General features: G+C 34.9%; 1 protein-coding gene and 1 long non-coding RNA gene across 2 annotated transcripts in view; one reads left to right on the top strand and one right to left on the bottom strand.

Moving 5' to 3' along the window:
* Window positions 1-655: 655 nt before the first annotated feature.
* Window positions 656-7,456, bottom strand: LOC138703234 (uncharacterized). Its single transcript, XR_011333007.1, has 2 exons — window positions 7,308-7,456; window positions 656-2,435 (listed from the first exon to the last, which is right to left on the bottom strand). It is a non-coding gene; the product is annotated as an uncharacterized lncRNA (long non-coding RNA).
* A 983-nt stretch (window positions 7,457-8,439) lies between these two features.
* The window catches only part of Ced-12 (engulfment and cell motility Ced-12), a 45,586-nt gene continuing 36,513 nt past the window's right edge, over window positions 8,440-17,512 (top strand). The window contains exons 1-2 of the mRNA XM_069830943.1: window positions 8,440-9,463; window positions 12,657-12,992. Coding sequence (XP_069687044.1) covers window positions 8,606-9,463; window positions 12,657-12,992 — 1,194 coding nt within the window. The 5' untranslated portion in view covers window positions 8,440-8,605. The remainder of the gene's footprint in view (window positions 9,464-12,656; window positions 12,993-17,512) is intronic.

Genomic DNA, 17,512 nt, shown 5'->3' with positions numbered 1-17,512 from the left:
AATTTAAGTGAGCACCATATTTTAACGTTTTGGTGGCTGCTTCATCCACATACAACCCTCAGAATGTCTGGAGGACCACACACATGCTGTTGATAGATGAGTCCACTGGAGCTAGTTGGAAGATCTTGTTGATCACCAATTTTCCCTCCTTAAGACACTGGAGGTCGATTTTAGTGCCATAGCACTAGGAACAGAAAAATAGAAAGGGTAGGAAGGAAAGTGAAATGAACCCCTAGGCCTCGAATGCTCTAATACCGTCGGGGTCGAAGAAAGCAAGAGTTCAGTCAGAGGACTGGCTAGGAAAGGGTAAAGAGGCAATTAGGTATTGAATAGAGAAAAATTATACAAATTCGGTCATTAACTCATAAGCTGACCAGTGCTAATTGATGAGTAGCCCTCTTTAGTTCAGCTTGTAAAATTATACTTACTATCAGCTGCACCACAGGAAGGAGGAATGGGACATTGGGTATGTCCAGGTTGGTTCCTTAAAGCCTTCAGTGGGAAGGATTATTGGCTCTCTTCCCTGTATTAGACAAATACCCTTTTGCAGCCAAATTTAAAATGTAGAACTTATGTTAAAATATGTTTCAGTCAAATCATTAACTGTGGACTTTCTGTGCGGGTACCGAAGGTACCCATTAAAATAAATGTAAAATGAAAACAATACATATGTTATGTTTATTCTTCATTTGCAAACTATTCTTACATGATAGATCAGACTACTTATGCATAGACAGTGATAGCTTTCACTTATGAAGTTCTATCTAACCAAGCTATCACTGCTTACTCTGTAATAACTAATATTGTATTTTTTTCCTTGGAAATGTTACAAAACCAGCCAGAAAAAAATGTTCATTTTTGGGTGAATATAATTAAATTTTCCTTTCAGTTTCATCAAATAATTAAAATAGCAACGTCAATTTTGCTTCAAGATTAATGTTAGGAGAACTATGTTATTGAAAATGCTGCATATATTTATTATTGTACTGTCAATCAGTATTTCAGTCTTAACTTACTGTTTAAAAGCACAATAAAGAGATTACTCTGGCTGTCCTACAGATTTGGTTGCCTGTGTGTGCATGCACTACATCCGTGCCAGAACTAACCCTTGCAGTATCTACTCCTAAGATCTTCTGTTTTGATGAATTTGTTTGATTATTATTATTATTATTATTGTTTGTATTTTCGGTAATTTACATGAAGTTGTTTACAAAATTTGCAACCAAACTCTTAAAGTGCTTTGAAAACAATGATACCATTTAAAACATTTTCATTTTGAATGATAAACTATGTGTCTTAGCTGCAAGATTTGGCAACAATATCAACTCTGGCTGGCCTCATTCTAGTTTAGATGTCTTATATAAGATAATAACGTAAGATTATTAATGAAAATAGTTTATCCCTTTAAAAAGTCTTAACATAAAGCACATATTGAACAGAAGCTTGTTGTATTTCACACTGAAATTTCTTGTTATTACAGAACTCAACACATTCATTTTTACTTATTGTTCAAGCATACACATATTAAACAAGAAATAAACAATTAACTGCAATATAATACATAATTTACAGATGTTAGTAACAGCTGGGAGATCTATTTGAATAGGTCTATGTATCAGGTGTATGTAAAATATTTTGTGGCAACAGCATAACTGGATATCATGATTTACACAATTTTGACAATGTATCCTTCAAATTTAAAATCTGGATTATTTCCCATAAAATGAAAACATTCATTTTTACTAGCTAAATCTTTAATTTCAGGATAATGGGTTATGTCTCCTACAAATCCTTCAAAACTATCATTTTGATCTTGAATGCTCACGTTATATGCATAGATTTTCTCTTCCTCACATGAAACACTAACAATGTGAAAGAAAAATGTGTAAACTTTTGAAACTGATGATGTTCGTAAAGTATCTTTATATATTAAAACACGAAATATGTTATCATCGAAAGATATAAAGTAATTTTCTCTGTCTTTCATCTCTTCTGAATTAAAATGTCCATCATTTGAATCAATAATTAAACAAGTGTGAGAATATCTGAGATGTTCATCATATTCATTTCTTAATCCAGTCCAATCGCAAACAGAATCATCTTCATTCTTTGGCACAAGACATTTATAAGTACCACTCTTGATACATGTCTGCTCATGATTTTCCTTTTCTTGGACAGTAAGTTTGGCTCTGCACCCTTTTTCTTCATATTTACACGGGTACAAAATAAAGTTGGTAACTTTCTCCATGCATATATTGCGAACTCCTTTCAACGACCCTCTGCAAATTGGACAGCTACGTTGTTTACTGTGGCAGCAAGAACAGATCAAGTGCTGATTGATGCATTGGTATATAGGTGGTGTAATGTATTCAAAACATACTGGACATTCCAGAAGAGAGAGTAGACCATCGTTATCTGCCATTAAGTCACAAAGTCTGGAAAGTAAAACAAATATAGAAACTGTAAGTACCGAAGTCAACATGCCCTTAAGTGTGGTACTACTGAATAAAATAAATTCTACATTTAAATTATATGTTTTAAGTACAGTATGTAGTTTAATTAAAACTTACATTTCATATTAAAAACGAAATATGATGCAAAAGAATCTTAGGAATCTGCAATATTGCCACTATCAATTACCAGGTTTAAAAATGCAGAAGAGTTAGACCAAAGGAGCCACCATTTTTTCCGTAACAATTGCGTACTATGAATAATATAGTTACTATATCTACATCTTTATATAGGCTGTTAAGTTCGTTATTAGTCCTGATGTACCAGACTCCTCTGTCACAAATAGGATCATAGGGTATATTGTATTGGCTCAGTCGTTCAGATTAACCTGGTATAATGAGCCAAGAGAATAGGTGATCCCTCTGGTCTTGCCCTGATGATGATGCAACCTGTATGTAGTTCTGAAACGTTGGAAATGTCGAGTTCCAGGACACGGTGGATTACCCAAAAGCCTAATTCCAAGGACCACTTATTCTTTTAATTACACTGGTTGACAGCCATTTTGAATCTGGTGTGTGATACATCAATTCATATCACTCTTTGGTTGTAGAATCCGAATATGCCTTCGGAATTGCTGTATCATATAAGGTTTTGGGATATTTTAGATTTCATATAGGATTTTTTTATATTTTTTGTGTTCTCATTTTTTCAAGGAAATTGTAGCCTACTGTTGAATATATTTAGAATAGGGCTATACAGTCACTTTCTTGAACCATAGATAACAAAAAGAAGAATAAAAGAAAATTTTATTAGGAAGTGCTAATAACTCACGATACTTTTTGTCAAATTATGTTTCGTTACACAGTGATTCATAAAATCTTTGTGCAAAACACAGACAAACTTATTTTTAACTATTGTCTTTTATAATATTACCACTCAAGGTGATTTTCTTACTTCATTGCATGGTGTATGATGCCCCTATCATTTTAAGTTTTCAGTGCATACACAATGACAAATTGAACATTTTATTTCAAAAGAACTCCAAATTCAAAGATGTTACATATAATATAAACCCAGTTACACTGCTTTGATATCAAGTTTCTTAACAATTTTGTAAAACAATGGGCTTTCATTTAAACAACGGATGTCGGTAACTTGCATAATATCTGGTTCAGTTTCACATGTGATGTGTCTTCTTCATTGATTGATTTTAAAAAGCAATCCGTAACTGCCGGTACTTTTGAGAAACATTTTAACGTCATCTATATAACTTTGCAACATATTTGAAACTTCTGTTGCTAACATCAATTTGAGTAATAATACAAAAGTTCCTACTTCAATATTCGCAGACATTAATTCACCCCTTTCCTTAAAAAAACTATCTGCTGACTCATCAGTTTCTGCACCATACACCAAAGAATTCTTAGAAATAGACTTTGAAGTCGAAGAGCTGATACCTATCTGACAATCACATCTAGTCTCCTTGCTTAAAAATAATGTAGCAACTTTTCCTTCGTAGGTATGGTAGACTTAATGCAATGTACTTGTGTTAGGCCTACCCCTTTTATGGTTGTGGCTCTTTTAAACATTGTACATAAAAAATTGAGTCTGCCATGAAGCATTGAAGCAATCAAATACAAAGGTAAACGTCAGACCAAATCTAAAAATGTTGCTGCTGACACACAACTGAAGTAATTTTGTTCCTTGCTTCCTAATTTCAAGAATTTGAATATCTCATTAAGAGCAATATGTAAGGAACATTTCATCTAGTCCACACCTGTGGAATAACGGTTAGCGCGTCTGGCCGCGAAACCAAGTGGCCCAGGTTTGATTCCCAATCAGGGCAAGTTATCTGGTTGAGGTTTTCTCCGGAGTTTTCCTTCAACCCAATAGTATGAGCAAATTGCTGGGTAACTATCGGTGCTGGACCCTGGACTCATTTCCCCGGCATTATTACCTTCATCTCATTCAGACGCTAAATAACCTAAGATGTTGATAAAGCATCGTAAAATAACGTACTTAAAAAATATTTAATCTAAATGTCATTGTAACTAACGTTACATATGCGAAACTCACGCTACCATCACTCACGTTACATATTTCAGTTCCGATAGGCTCTTATATTATACGGACAATGCTGCATAGCTGTGATTGAAATGAAGGATGAGTAGTAAGAGGACTAAACAATTTAAGATATAGATGTGATTATTAATACATCTACGAAAAAAGAGGTTATTTTCGTAACTCACGTTACACGGCAGGTGATTGTATTTAACTCTTATTATAAGCAAAATTTATCCCCCCATTCAGACATACAGAAGGGGGATACTAGGGAAAGACACATTCTGACGCAACCCAACCGAAAGAAGAATAGAAGATTGAGGATTGGAACGTCGAATGTGAAGACTTTTCTGCAAGCAGGTAAGTCGGAAAACTTGAAGGAAGAAATAGAGTGGATGTGATGAGAATATGAGAAGTGAGGGAGAAAATAGTACTGAGTTTAGGTTGTTTTATCCAAATGGTGAATGCAAAGGAAGTCATGAATTAAAATACAAAAAGAAGCAACATCTGCGGACCTCTGGAAAAAGAACCAAGAGATCAGTGAAGTGTTTTGTGTGGAGTCTAACAATGTATAAGGCAGAAATATGTACATTAAGACGAAGTGAAGACAAACGACTAAAAGGATTTGAAATGTGGATATGGAGAAGAATGGAAGTGCGAAATGGTCAGACAGAATAAGAAATGAAGATGTGTTAGAAAGAGAGTGAAAAATGGTGCTGAAACTGATCAGGAAGAGAAAAAGGAATTTGTTGAGTCACTGGCTAAGAAGAAACTGTCAGCTGAAGGATGCTTTGGAAGGAATGGCGAACAAAAGAAGAAGATATCAGATGACAGACGACATTAAGAGATATAGGATCATATCCAGAGAGAAAGAGAAAGGTACAACATAGAAAAAAATTGGAGAATGCTGTATTTGCAGTGAAAGATCTGCTTTTGGGCAAAAAAATTATGAATGAATAAGCAAAATGAACATAATATGTTAGGTCTAAACATGTCATAACTTACTTAAATCACTGTTTTTCTGTTTATACTAACATGTAGGCTATATAGCTTAATACAAATCTCCATACCAGACAATTCTGTGCACTGAAAAAGTTGCCTGTAAACAAACTGGTGCAGCAAGCGCTAATAATCACCAGATTAATTCGCGGAAAAAATACAAGAAAAACGCATTTCCATAAGAAAATTTAATGTTGTGAAACTTCACTTCATATAGCCTACTTCAAAGAAATAGGGAAATTTCGGATAAAATGATAATTTTTTTAAAATTCAATACTTAGCTGTCCTTAATTTCGTAGAATGACCCTTACACAATGAGACGTATTGGAAATAAAGCCTAAAAATGAATTTTAAAGTTCTCTACATTATATAGCTCATAGTTATTTATTTCAGTAGGTTATTTTACGACGCTTTATCAACATCTTAGGTTATTTAGCGTCTGAATGAGATGAAGGTGAAATGAGTTCGGGGTCCAACACCGAAAGTTACCCAGCATTTGCTCATATTGGGTTGAGGGAAAACCCCGGAAAAAACCTCAACCAGGTAAGTTGCCTTGACCGGGAATCGAACCCGGGCCACCTGGTTTCGCGGCTAGTCGTGCTAACCGTTACTCCACAGGTGTGGACAGCTCATAGTTAGGCGTACATAGTTGTACAGTAGTAAAATGTTTCTGATCCACTGCTGTGGAGTAACTATTAGTACATCTGACCATGAAACGAGCGGGCCTGGGTTCAAATCCTGGTTTGGTTTTATTTCCGGGGTTTATCCCTCAACCAATTGGTGCAGAATTACTGGGTAACTTTCGTCGTTGAACCTCGGACTCATTTCGCCATCATTAATTCACATAGGCCTATCACCATCATCTATACCATAGCCCGAGTTAAGTTCACGGTGCAGTGTGCTGTACTTTTACAAGAGTGCGGGCGTTTGGTTACCCAATCATTCACAGAATAGGAGTGGTAAGCACAATAATCTCAAGCTGCAGTGTAAGTTGTCGAGTCCCTTCTCCGTACAAGGGAAAAAACGTTTCTACAAATAAATAATATCGGTACTGTATTAATAGTACTTGTGAACTTACGTGTTTATTCACTTAAATCCACTATGTTGTTAATTTCTAAGGTGAAACTTCAGTGTACGTTTTCTTTCGGTTATTCCCACCCCAAGACACTAATTAACGGGACCGTGGAAAGTAAAGTTTTGTGAGTTTTCTGTATCTCTGTACCCCAACAATAAGTTACCTAATATTCTCTGCTGATTATCGGTATCTCAATACATTGTAACGAAACCAAATCACATGGAAATTATACAGTCGTGAACACAATATGTAAAAAAAAAAGTTATTCAATAGGCTTATTAGAAAAAGTCTAACTTCTCTAACTGAACCCTCCTCCCCGACCTAACGTGTAGTATCATGTCTATATCAGTTTAACCAAGTATTTCATTCATAGATATGAACAGCAGATAGGGCTTAATGCTAATTTGAAAAGATGTACATGTAGTGACTGCATGTCACTGTAGTTGAAATTGGCAGTCTGTAATATATTGTACAGGGAAATAAATACAAGTATGATTTGTAATTATGAAATGCAAATTAATATTTACGTAATGCTAATTGTAGGCTATGCAAGGCAATGCAGACCTTTCAAATAAGAAACATTTTTAAGCGATGGGACCCGGAAATTTAATTTCCGCTATTGTATGATTGAACTCTTGAATGCCCAATAATATATTCGGAATTAATTTCTTACAAAGAAAATATCCAAAAGTGTATTAATGCGAGTTTTCTACATACTTACAAATATACAATAAAAACCACAGTTCTTCACGATCTGAAGTTGAAAAAGTTTCAAAGTAAGACATTTATTCCGCCGGAGCTCTTGCCGCCAGGACTACCAACCAAAATACCTTACCCTTAATCCACATACAGAGCAACTTGAGATCTGAACCGAAGGACCTGAACTGAATCCAACATTCAGCACTCATGTGTGTAATCTGTGCTCCAGTGTTGCCAACTCGATTCCTAAAAAACTGTTAAGGTACAGAGCAGAAACCGCTAAATTGCTATATTGTCAATGTGAAGTAAAATTTTTTTACCGCTGTGGGTGTTAAAAAAAGACCACTGAATCCCTATATGAGCAATAGAAATTTCATAAATTTTTACCCGCTAAACTAACACTGAAAAACGCTAGCTCTAGCGGGAAAACTTATATCTTGGCGACACTGCTGTGCTCATCAGTCTCAGCTTCATTCACAAAAAAACTGTTGGAGGGGAATTAGGAGGCGAACGAACAGCGTTGTCTCGTTGCTTATTAAATACTACTATAGTATAACCACAGTCTAATATGTATTAGACTGTCCTTGTAACGTCTTTGTACTAAACTTAACAGATACGCTCGAAGAGCAAAACTACGTAGGATTTGTCTGTTAAAATACTCAAAATAATAAAACTAGGCCTACGTACTGACATTTTTGCTTGATGTTATTTATTATATTACATTACGTACAAACAGTAAAAATTGTTACTAATGATTTCTTTAATTTTTTTAGTTGGTTATTTAACGACACTGTATCAACTACTAGGTTATTAGCGTTGATGGGATTGGTGATAGCAAAATTATATTTGGCGGGATTCGCCATAGATTACCTGACATTTGCCTTACGGTTGGAGAAAATCTTGGAAAAAATCATTAAAGTAATCAGCCAAACGGGAATTGTACCGGTAGCCTATCCGCTGCCAAGAGCAACTACGGATCGTTATTAATGATCAAATTAAAATATAATAATGGAACAAATAAGCTTATCTAATTTTACCTTATTGGGAAATTTAATATCAAGTTAAGAAGAAAGACATGAACATTTATACGTTGACAAAATTGTAATAGCATATTTACGCAATAGATGGCAGGATGTCACCAATTCCAGCCCAGCCAATGTAGAATGTTGTGTTGCCTATTCTGTATAAAACTGCTTCGAGTATTGAAGGTGTGATCGGTGTGGGAATGTAGTTTTTGACATTTGTGTTGGTGAATGGAAGTCTTGAAAAGTTAGGAAGATAAATATAAGGACTGAGACAATTAAATTTTCCTTGTAGCAGATGAACACCAAAGTCTTCAAAATGCCTGCTATGAAGGATTCGAATATTGTCAAAATTGCCGTTGAAATGGCACAACAAGTTCCGCAACTTATAGAATTTAACCAAAAACAGCCTCTAGCTGCTATAATTCAGGAATTGTGTAATGGTTGGGGGTTATCAGATCCTGACCAGTATGCTTTGCAGTTTTCTGAAAATAATAACCAGAATTATATCACGGAAAAAAATAGGAATGAAATAAAAAATGGATCTGTGTTAAGGTTAACCCATTCACCTTCTACAACTGCACATGATATATTACAGAAATTAAATACTGGGACAAATGAAGAGAAGTTAGCTGCTCTTCAGAAACTGTCAAAATTGAGTACTGATATGACATTCGCTCTTGAATTCATAAATAAACAGGGATTAGCGTTAATAATAAGTATTGTTGAAGGTGGAAAATGTAAAGGGAACATGTTGGCATTTTCATTAATTTCATTTGTTGAGCTAATGGATCATGGAATCGTTTCGTGGGATATTTTGGAAAGTCCTTTTATCAATAAAGTTGCAAGTTATGTGAACAATCAGTCAATAACACAAGATGCCAAAGTTGTACAGGCATCGCTTTCTATACTGGAAAACATCGTTTTAAATAGTTCTGGTAAATACGGTCAAGTTGAGAAAGAAGTTACATTTCCTAACCTTGTTATGCATCTTCAGAGCCAAAATCCAGTAATTCAACAGAATGCAATTGCTCTGATTAATGCATTATTTTTGAAAGCTGACAATTCAAAGAGAAAAGCAATTGCTGCTACCTTGTCTTCTAAGCAAGTCCGAAATGTAATTCTCACCAATGTGATACAATCAGCTTCAGGACAGGTAAGTAGGCTTATATTACAATAATTACTATTAGGTCATTTATCTGTGGTTTCTTGTAGGCCCTAGAGTTAAAGTGTAATTAGGGCCGTCTTTTGGTGAAAAGCACCTGTCTAAGAGGGTCAATGTAGAGTATCCACCGCCCACTGAACGAATATTTCACACTTTTATCACTGCCAATGCGCTATAAACCAATTTTCGGCAATCTAATATAAAAGACTGCCTACAGATATTTGGAAAGTTTCAGAGAAAATTCACAAATTCAATCTTCTAACACGATATTTTTGTTTTTAAATAATTAAGTAATTTGCTGGGAGACATCGTTAGATTATAGACCACTCTTACACTAAACTGGAGTAATTTGAGCTTATTAATCAGATATGATTCTACTTATGTTTTTTATACGCTCACCTGTTACGTAATTTTTATTTTATATATATTTCATTGTTATTTCCCACCCGAAGATCATTAAGAACGATGAATATTACTTAATATCTCCTATCTTTCTTAAAATACTGTTTATATGCCATGTTAATTTTAATTTGTTTTCATAAGTTAACAATGATGCACATGGGAGCAACTTATAAGAAAATATTTTCCTACATAATCCACGCTATATTCACGTTGTTTTGAAATGATTAATCGAAGATGGTTTGCTTATTGTTTATTACACTCACATTTGTATGTAATTTCTACTCCATACGTTTTTTTTCTATTCCAAGATCATTTAGAATAGTGAATATTATTCATGCTTGTTTCCAGTATTTCTTAAAATAATGTTATGTAGCATGTTAGTTTTTATTTGTCGTTATTTACGTAAAAATGAAGCGCCAAAAAATAAAAAATAATAATAATTTTGTACTCACTCCACATCCTATATATTCACATTTGTTTTTCAGTGATTTATTAAAGAATGTCCCGGTATTTAAAAGACTAATAATTTAGAAACATGTTACATAAATCATCCTTGTGCCAAAAGAGAATGCTCCCTGGACCAAATTGTCGTATTTTGCAGTGGTCTTCAGTACTCGCTTAAATGAGTAATAATATAATATAATTATGTTGTAGGTAGCATTTAGAAACGTGTTACATAAATCATCCTTGTGCCAACAAGAGAATGCTCCCTGGACCAAATTATCGTATTTTGCAGTGGTCGTCAATACTCTCTGAAATGGGTAATAATATAATTATGTTGTACGTAGCAAGCATGGTATAGGGACCAATAGGATAGGGACCAATGGCGGGCTTATGTGAGGGCGGCAATGAACCTCCGGGTTCCTTAAAAGCCAGTAAGTAAGTAGCAAGCGGGGTATTGGGGCTGCAAGCCCCGATGATGATCCGACGTGCAGCACATGATGAAAAAAAAGCGGGGTGTCGGGCACTGAAAAGTGCCTTTTCGAAAGCATGGTGATGCGCATTTGACAAACGCAGTGTACATACTTGCTAATAATCCCTTTTTATTTGTCGTTATTTACGTAAAAATGATGCGCCAAAAAATAATAATTTCGTACTCACTCCACATCCTATATATTCACATTTGTTTTTCAGTGATTTATTAAAGAATGTACCGGTATTTAAAAGACTAATAATTTAGAAACATGTTACATAAATCATCCTTGTGCCAAAAGAGAATGCTCCCTGGACCAAATTATCGTATTTTGCAGTGGTCGTCAGTACTCGTTGAAATGGGTAATAATATAATATAATTATGTTGTACGTAGCAAGATCGATTATTCAATTGATAGGATATTTTATGAGGTTGTCATGACTGAGATATCTATTGTCAATTGCTTTTATTTCTCAGAAGGCCTTGACTGACGGGTATATAAGGACCGGCGCTGTTAGTGGTGGAGGTCGGGGTTTGGGATGGCCCACAAGCAACAAGTTATACTAAATATGTTTAGTGTAAAACTTAATTAGAACACTGTTCATGTCTAAAGTTAATTTTGAGTAATAGGTCAAAAACTTTTCTTGCATTATTTCATCTTACTATTCAGCCATTCCATGCGGACTGGTGTGACATTTGCATAACATTTTTAACTAGTTTACTGACTCCCGATTTTTTGCAGTGCATGCTACAACTCTCATACCTGGATCAGAGTGTAGTACATTAAACCTTGCACCTGCTGTGTAATTATTGTCACAGAATTCTAAGGCCTTGTCTCAAAGCTACATTTTCAGCTGAAGTGAACTAGCCGGATGTGACGTCAGAAGTTATGATCCAAAGCTACATAGTGCATAGCAATCAAGTCCGTAGTAGCTAGTAAACGAAAATGCTTGCTCGATTGTTGACTTGTTCACTAAACAAACGTGGATACCTCATCAGCAATTGGGGTTATGAAATCTGAAAATGCTTTGGAAGTGAAATAATGTAAATATAATGTAGAATAATACATTAAATTTGAACACTGACATTGTTAGTACCTTCTGTACAATGTTTTTAAACATTACTGTAATATATTAAGCCCTTATCTTTTCCACATAATTCGTAATGAAACTACATTAGGACACTGCCTTCTTAATTCAATTCTGCACCGTGATGTCATGGTTTTTAGAAAAATAGTCTATGAAGAAGGCCATGTTTCAAGCATACATTTCCAAAGCTCCCTAGTATGTAGTTCACAAGTCACCTAGTTGCTACTCACTAGTGTGTAGTATGGACTTGAGCTTTGATACACAGCCTAACTATACTGAAGATAGCAGCCTACTACTGCCACAGTATGACCACCACCATTGCTGCTGCTACTTTTATTACTTCTAGATAACCATGCAGTTGATATAGCGTCATTAAATTGTTAAATAACCTAGTAGAAGCTATCTCTCATAACCTACTACTACTACTGCTGCAGTACTACCAACTACCACTACTGCAGTACTACTACTAATAGCCTACTACCATCACCACCACCACCACCACCACCACCACCACCACCACCACCACGACTACTGCTACTACTACTACTCCTACTGCTACTGCTACTACATATTTTTCACATTCTTTCTTAAAATGTAAATTAACAATTTTTTATGTGCGTGTGTTTGTAGATTTGTCTTACAGAAGTTAATAATCTGATCGCCCATGCCTTCTCAACAATGATACCTAGATATACCAAGTACCACTATATTGTAATAACGTTTTGTGACATTGAAAAAGAAAAAATATTCGAATATCTTTTGTTTTGACATGGTGTTTCAGGTTGGTGCTGAAATGGCACATCAGCTTTATGTTCTGCAGACTTTGACTTTGGGACTTCTGGAGCAGAGAATGAATTCAAAAATGGATCCTCAGGATCAAGATGCACATGATAAAATCAAAGAGCTTCGACGAATTGCATTTGATACAGATGGTGCTGGTGTGGCAGGGGATGTTACTGCTCGAAGACAGCTTGGGGTGTTTGCTAAAGATTATAAGAAGCTTGGATTTAAATATGATATTAATCCAGCTTTAGACTTTACAGAAACACCACCAGGGATGTTGGCTTTGGATTGCATGGTCTACTTTGCTCGCAATCATACTGAAAGTTACACTAAGGTGAGAGTTATTTTCGAAACTTAAGAGTTGGAACTATATTTTCTACAGAGTGCTCAAAAGTAATGTTACTTTAGATTTTGACTATAAGTAGTATTCACAAAAATAAGAAAACTCTTCTAGGAAATATAGGTTCATAAACAATGTTCTCGAAGTTAGAAACGATAATTTCCGTGATAGATGACAGGACTGTGACCCATTTTCAAGTTGCACATCACTTAAGGAACATCTTACACTAAGGGCAAGGTATGCCATTTCACTACTGACTGTTGGGCTCAAGCCTCCTGACGTTTGTAGCGTGTTTGCTTGTTTGATACTAGCCTGTGCCTGTAGGGAAGGAGCATACGAATGTTTATCATGTAGGATCAGCTAAAACAGTTTTCATTCCTAATAGCAAATAGGCATTTAGATTAGAAAAGTAATTATTGCGAGAAAACTCATTTCAGATATAGTTTTGAACAGTTAAATTATTTGGAGGAAGGCAGTGTAATTGAAGACCTCCCCGAAATAAGGGTGTAACCAACAAATCTATAATACACGTTTTAGGAGAAAGGAAAATAATTTCAGGGGCATAATTCGGTAGGCCTATATACAAGGAGGGAGTGCAGATTTCCAGACTGAATAGCTCATATCTATTATTGGAGAAAAATTCGTTCCAGTACCGGGAATCGAACCCAGGACCTCTCAGCTCTGTGCGCTGAGCGCTCTTTCCATCTGAACTATGCTGAGACCCGATTCACAGTGCTGGCCGAACTCTCCTCCTTTGTATCATCGAGAGTTCGACCGGCACTGTGAATTGGGTCTCAGCATAGCTCAGATGGAAAGAGCGCTCAGCACACATAGCTGAGAGGTCCTGGGTTCGATTCCTAGTTCCGGAACGAATTTTTCTCCAATAATAGATATCTACATGTTGACTGTTTATAGAAAGTAGTCTTGATTATTCAATGAGGATGGCGAGGCCTCATAAATGAATATACTATAGCTCATGTTGTATGTAAAAAAAAAGTGTAATACCATATTGGTGGAAAGTAATACTAAACATGCTTATTGAAAAATATTTAATTAGTTAATTACATAATATATTATTTTCCTCCTCACATAATGAATTACACGTTCTAAACTATTGCTATTTTTAATATTCTGAAGTATCGAAAACAGGTTTATAAACATTCAGTTTTTGAAATCACTGAAATTGAACTACCTCACACGTCAAAATTGCACAAGCAAATGTCTACTTCGTTCGTAAGTATTGCACTAAAAAAAAATCTTTCGATATTCACAAATTATCAAGGTTGTACTTTTTGCTTCCACTAGAGAACTTTGTTGTAATATTACAATAATGATACTCCTTAAAAAAAAGTAAACTCAATCAATAGTAAAACAGAAACAAAAAAATACAACCTATGCTTTTCTAGTATGTTTACTGTGACAAGAGACTAACAACTAAACTTTGCAAGCAGTTGAACTTTCAGCTGTGGCCCACAGTACTGGTTGTCTGCTTGCCAAATGGGCTCTGTGAAAAATATGTCATCTTTATTAGTTCTGTAGCTTTGACAACATCGCACTTGTACATTATTGGTATTTGCAAAATGTCAGGAGATTTGATTCCACTGGAGCATATCTCATATCCCCAAATGTATCTTTAGTTTGACTCTGTACTCTCTTTGGAGGAGGGAGAGAAGGGGGAAGAGAAAGAAAATGTATTTTTCATTATTCTCTTAGTAACACTACCATTTTTAAGGTTATTTTTATCAGCAGTAGGTTTTGTTTGTGCTTGGTGTATTAATGATGGAAAAGCTTATTTTTAATTTAAGTACCAAATGATGCTAAGAAGAAAGAAAGTGTTTGCAGTGAGCAAAAGAGAAAAAGGTACGTTATGAAATATTATTTCTCCAATGCTTGGGAAAAGTGACATAAGTCAGTTTCCACAAACATTTTTTATTAATTTATTGACAACTTACAGAACATCTGCTCGCTTGGGAAAAGAGACATAAGTATTTCTCTCATTACAATCATTCATACAGAAGAAAATCAAATCGACATAAACTAGTGTGAAGACAGTTTTTTTCCTTCTTTTGTAAAATTAACATTTTTGACTTGTGCCACTTTTCCCGAGCACTACAGATTTATGAAATAGTGTAATTCAACATTTACTTTAGTATAAGCTATTGTATTAGGCTTTCGTCATAAATTATTATTACTGTTCTATTTCTTCTTTGTACAATTCTTATTTAATATTGAAGCCTGCCTAATGAAAACCAGTTTATTTGATTGACTTACTCAATATTATATTGCTATTTAGGCAGTATAGACATTAATAATATTTTATTTATTAAATTTCTAAAAAGTGTGTAATAATATTATGTTTTTTTGTTGTGCTATAGTGGCAAGAAATGGTTTTAATGGAAGTTAGAATCTCTTAATTACTGAAGTAAGAACACCTACTGGAATTCTGTTCGTGTTGGGTAACGAGGTAACTGAATCAACTGAACTTGGATATGATCCTTTTCAAAGTAACCTCTAAGCAATTACATTGAGAAACGTGAAGAGAGCCAATTGAATGCAAGATATTATTGAAAAACCTGTCATTTGTCTTAAATAATTATTCTGACAATGGACCAGTACATAATGTAAATTGGAGTATTTATGTAGACGGTACTGCAAATAATGTGTTATTGTAATAATTGTAATAATATGTTAATGGTATCACCAGCGTATAGATAATTATATAGTATGGACACTTCGCGTCGGTACCTTTGATGTGGCAGGACTGATTTCAATGACCTTCAAACCAGCTTGAGCGTGAGATTCTGCTTTCTCTCTGGAGTTGGCACTGACATCACGCCAGCTAGCGGTCGACACAGTGGAAATATAACACATACAATTAATACATGTAGGTACATTATGTACTCAAATAAAATAAATTGGACCATTGAAATAATAAATCCGTCATTAACTGTAATGTATAGACTCTAGAGTTTCTTTATAATAAGAGTTGAGACGACCCCAACAACAATTAAAATATACAATGATTTGATAGTGCTGAAAATGGAAAAACAAAACTACGAGAAGTAAAACCGTATACCTATATTATATTATAAACAAATATTAAACGAATTTGAGACATAATTTTATAATGTATTATTTTATAATATAATTTATTATATATAAAACATAAACAATTATTATTACAACTAGTTTGTCACTGAGAAATAAGGAAAAGCTGTTAACTTGAATTTATTAGAAGAAAAGCGTTACTGGATTATGGAATAAGGTAGGTGATGTTTGGATCCTGTGTCTCAACTCTTATATTCAGTTGTTATCTTAGCATGTGCTCTATTACACTAACCTCTAGCACCTGAAAGTGGAACTAAACGCCGGCGCACAGAGAAACAAAACAGGAAAGTTCGCTCATTGTCCATTCTATATAATCCCTATTCGCTGGTATCACCAGATATGAGAAATGTAAGGTGTACCATTACATGTAAAGAAGTGCTGTGACGAAATAATATATATGTATATCATATAATAATAATAATAATAATAATAATAATAATAATAATACAGTAACAATAATAAAGATCTGCAAAAAAGATGTTTTGTGATACTGTTGCCAAAAATCTCACTTTCTTAACTACTGTTAAAAGAGAAATCAGTTCTAGAATTATTGAAGAAGATGGTCTTGGAATATCTTCGATTTTTATTGGAATTACTAATGGGGAAAATGGGTTGGTCTCCTAAATTGAGACCATTCAACCTGATTATGATTCACTAAGGTGTTAAGATAAATGTCGGGATGAGCCCTGAAAGAAATTTAATGTGCCATGGACCTGTTGTCCACTGGTATACATTTTGGATTTCTGAATTCTGTCATTCACTCATCTTTGGGCGGCAGTGGAACTTTAGCAATGCTTTTTAAATCTCTGGCAGACATTGGGTACTTGGCTTTGGTGGTGCTGTTTTTCTCCTTTGACTTGACAACTGGGCAGGAGCTGTTGTGGGATGCGGCATTAGTAGCTGTCTATCCTGTTGCAAGTACTCGTGTGTGTCTGGTTTAATTGTCTGTCCATTCAATGTTCTTTCTGGTTCATGATTCTTTCGACTTTTCCTCCTGCAAAATTTACTAGTGGGACAGTATGAACGGAATGAGATGAGACAAGTGGTCTTTAGACTGGGAGCTCACATAAAGGTCAAGATGAGTCCCAAGAGCACTTGCAAGAATGCGATACTGTGTACCTTTTAATTTAAACTTCTTCCTTTGCCCTTCATTGGTTTGTTAATCTTGGAAGACAATTTCCAAACAGAAGCTTTTATTTTTTTTTTGTCAATTGGCAAGGCCCCTTAACTTGTCGTCATTTTCTACGACTCTACAAGCATGCTCATAGGTGTCACTAGTGCTGAGAAGCATAGGTCACTTAGTTCGTTAGAGACTATCTGAAGTGCACTCGTAATAGATGATGATGATGATGATGATGATGATGATGGAGGAGAATTGTTGGGATGTCACAGGGGAACCGGAGTAC

This window comes from Periplaneta americana, chromosome 7 (assembly GCF_040183065.1).
Source record: "Periplaneta americana isolate PAMFEO1 chromosome 7, P.americana_PAMFEO1_priV1, whole genome shotgun sequence".
In the NCBI taxonomy this organism is placed as follows: Eukaryota; Metazoa; Arthropoda; class Insecta; order Blattodea; family Blattidae; genus Periplaneta; species Periplaneta americana.
This window is presented reverse-complemented; position numbering and strand designations above follow the sequence as displayed.